The sequence below is a fragment of the Austrofundulus limnaeus genome, unplaced genomic scaffold, assembly GCF_001266775.1.
Source record: "Austrofundulus limnaeus strain Quisiro unplaced genomic scaffold, Austrofundulus_limnaeus-1.0 Scaffold1446, whole genome shotgun sequence".
NCBI classification, from domain to species: Eukaryota; Metazoa; Chordata; class Actinopteri; order Cyprinodontiformes; family Rivulidae; genus Austrofundulus; species Austrofundulus limnaeus.
This window is the reverse complement of record NW_013953848.1, coordinates 59,364-60,304: the sequence shown is the minus strand read 5'-3', so window position 1 is coordinate 60,304 and position 941 is coordinate 59,364. Positions and strand designations below refer to the sequence as shown.

The following is a 941-nucleotide window of genomic DNA, read 5'->3' as shown; positions in this document are numbered from 1 at the left end:
TCTACACGTCATGACATCATGTCATCATGTCTACACGTCATGACATCATGTCTACACGTCATGACATCATGTCTACACGTCATGATATCATGTTTACGTGTCATGACATCATGTTTACGTGTCATGACATCATGTTTATGTGTCATGTGACCTGTTGTTTACCTCCTCTTCTGTGTTTCAGCCATCTTCCAGATCATCCAGAGCATCCGGCAGGGCATGTGATGACCTCTGACCCCAGAGCCAAGCCTGCCTTTATGATCCCGCCCACCACCACACACACACACATACACATGTGCACATAAACAGTACACACATCAAATACACACAAGAGTTCCTGTGGAGTGTGACTCAGTTCTTCTTCCTTCTCTGACATCAGATGGTTGTTTTTGTTTTTTACTTTCTTCACTTATTTAAGCTGGTCTCTGATCAGTTATTGGTCAGTTACTGATCAGTTATTGATCCAGATGTGACAGCTGGTCAGTTATTGGTCAGTTATTGATGAGTTATTGATCCAGATGTGACAGCTGGTCAGTTACTGATCCAGATGTGACAGCTGGTCAGTTACTGATCCAGATGTGATAGCTGGTCAGTTATTGATCCAGATGTGACAGCTGGTCAGTTATTGGTCAGTTATTGATCAGTTATTGATCCAGATGTGACAGCTGGTCAGTTATTGGTCAGTTATTGATGAGTTATTGATCCAGATGTGACTGGCCTGTCGTCGTCTCTGCTGTTGGATTAAAGGGACATTCTGCAGTTTTCTCTTTAAGTCTGAATCATGTAAAGTCTGGTTTGTTTTCAGCCTCAGAGTNTCACCTGGTCAGAACTCTCCTCTCACCTGGTCAGAACCCTCCTCTCACCTGGTCAGACGGAAGCCTCTTCGCTGTCACGCAGTGACGTCACTCAGAACATGGCGGCTGTGCTGAAGGCGGAAGGTAAGG

The 941-nt window shown here is 44.8% G+C and overlaps 1 protein-coding gene across 1 annotated transcript in view; it reads left to right on the top strand.

The window, feature by feature from the left end:
* The window catches only part of zgc:85858 (stress-associated endoplasmic reticulum protein 1), a 10,928-nt gene extending 10,418 nt beyond the window's left edge, over positions 1 to 510 (top strand). The window contains exon 3 of the mRNA XM_014032432.1: positions 182 to 510. Within this exon, the coding sequence (XP_013887886.1) occupies positions 182 to 222 (41 nt within the window). The 3' untranslated portion in view covers positions 223 to 510. The remainder of the gene's footprint in view (positions 1 to 181) is intronic.
* The last annotated feature ends 431 nt before the right edge of the window (positions 511 to 941 follow it).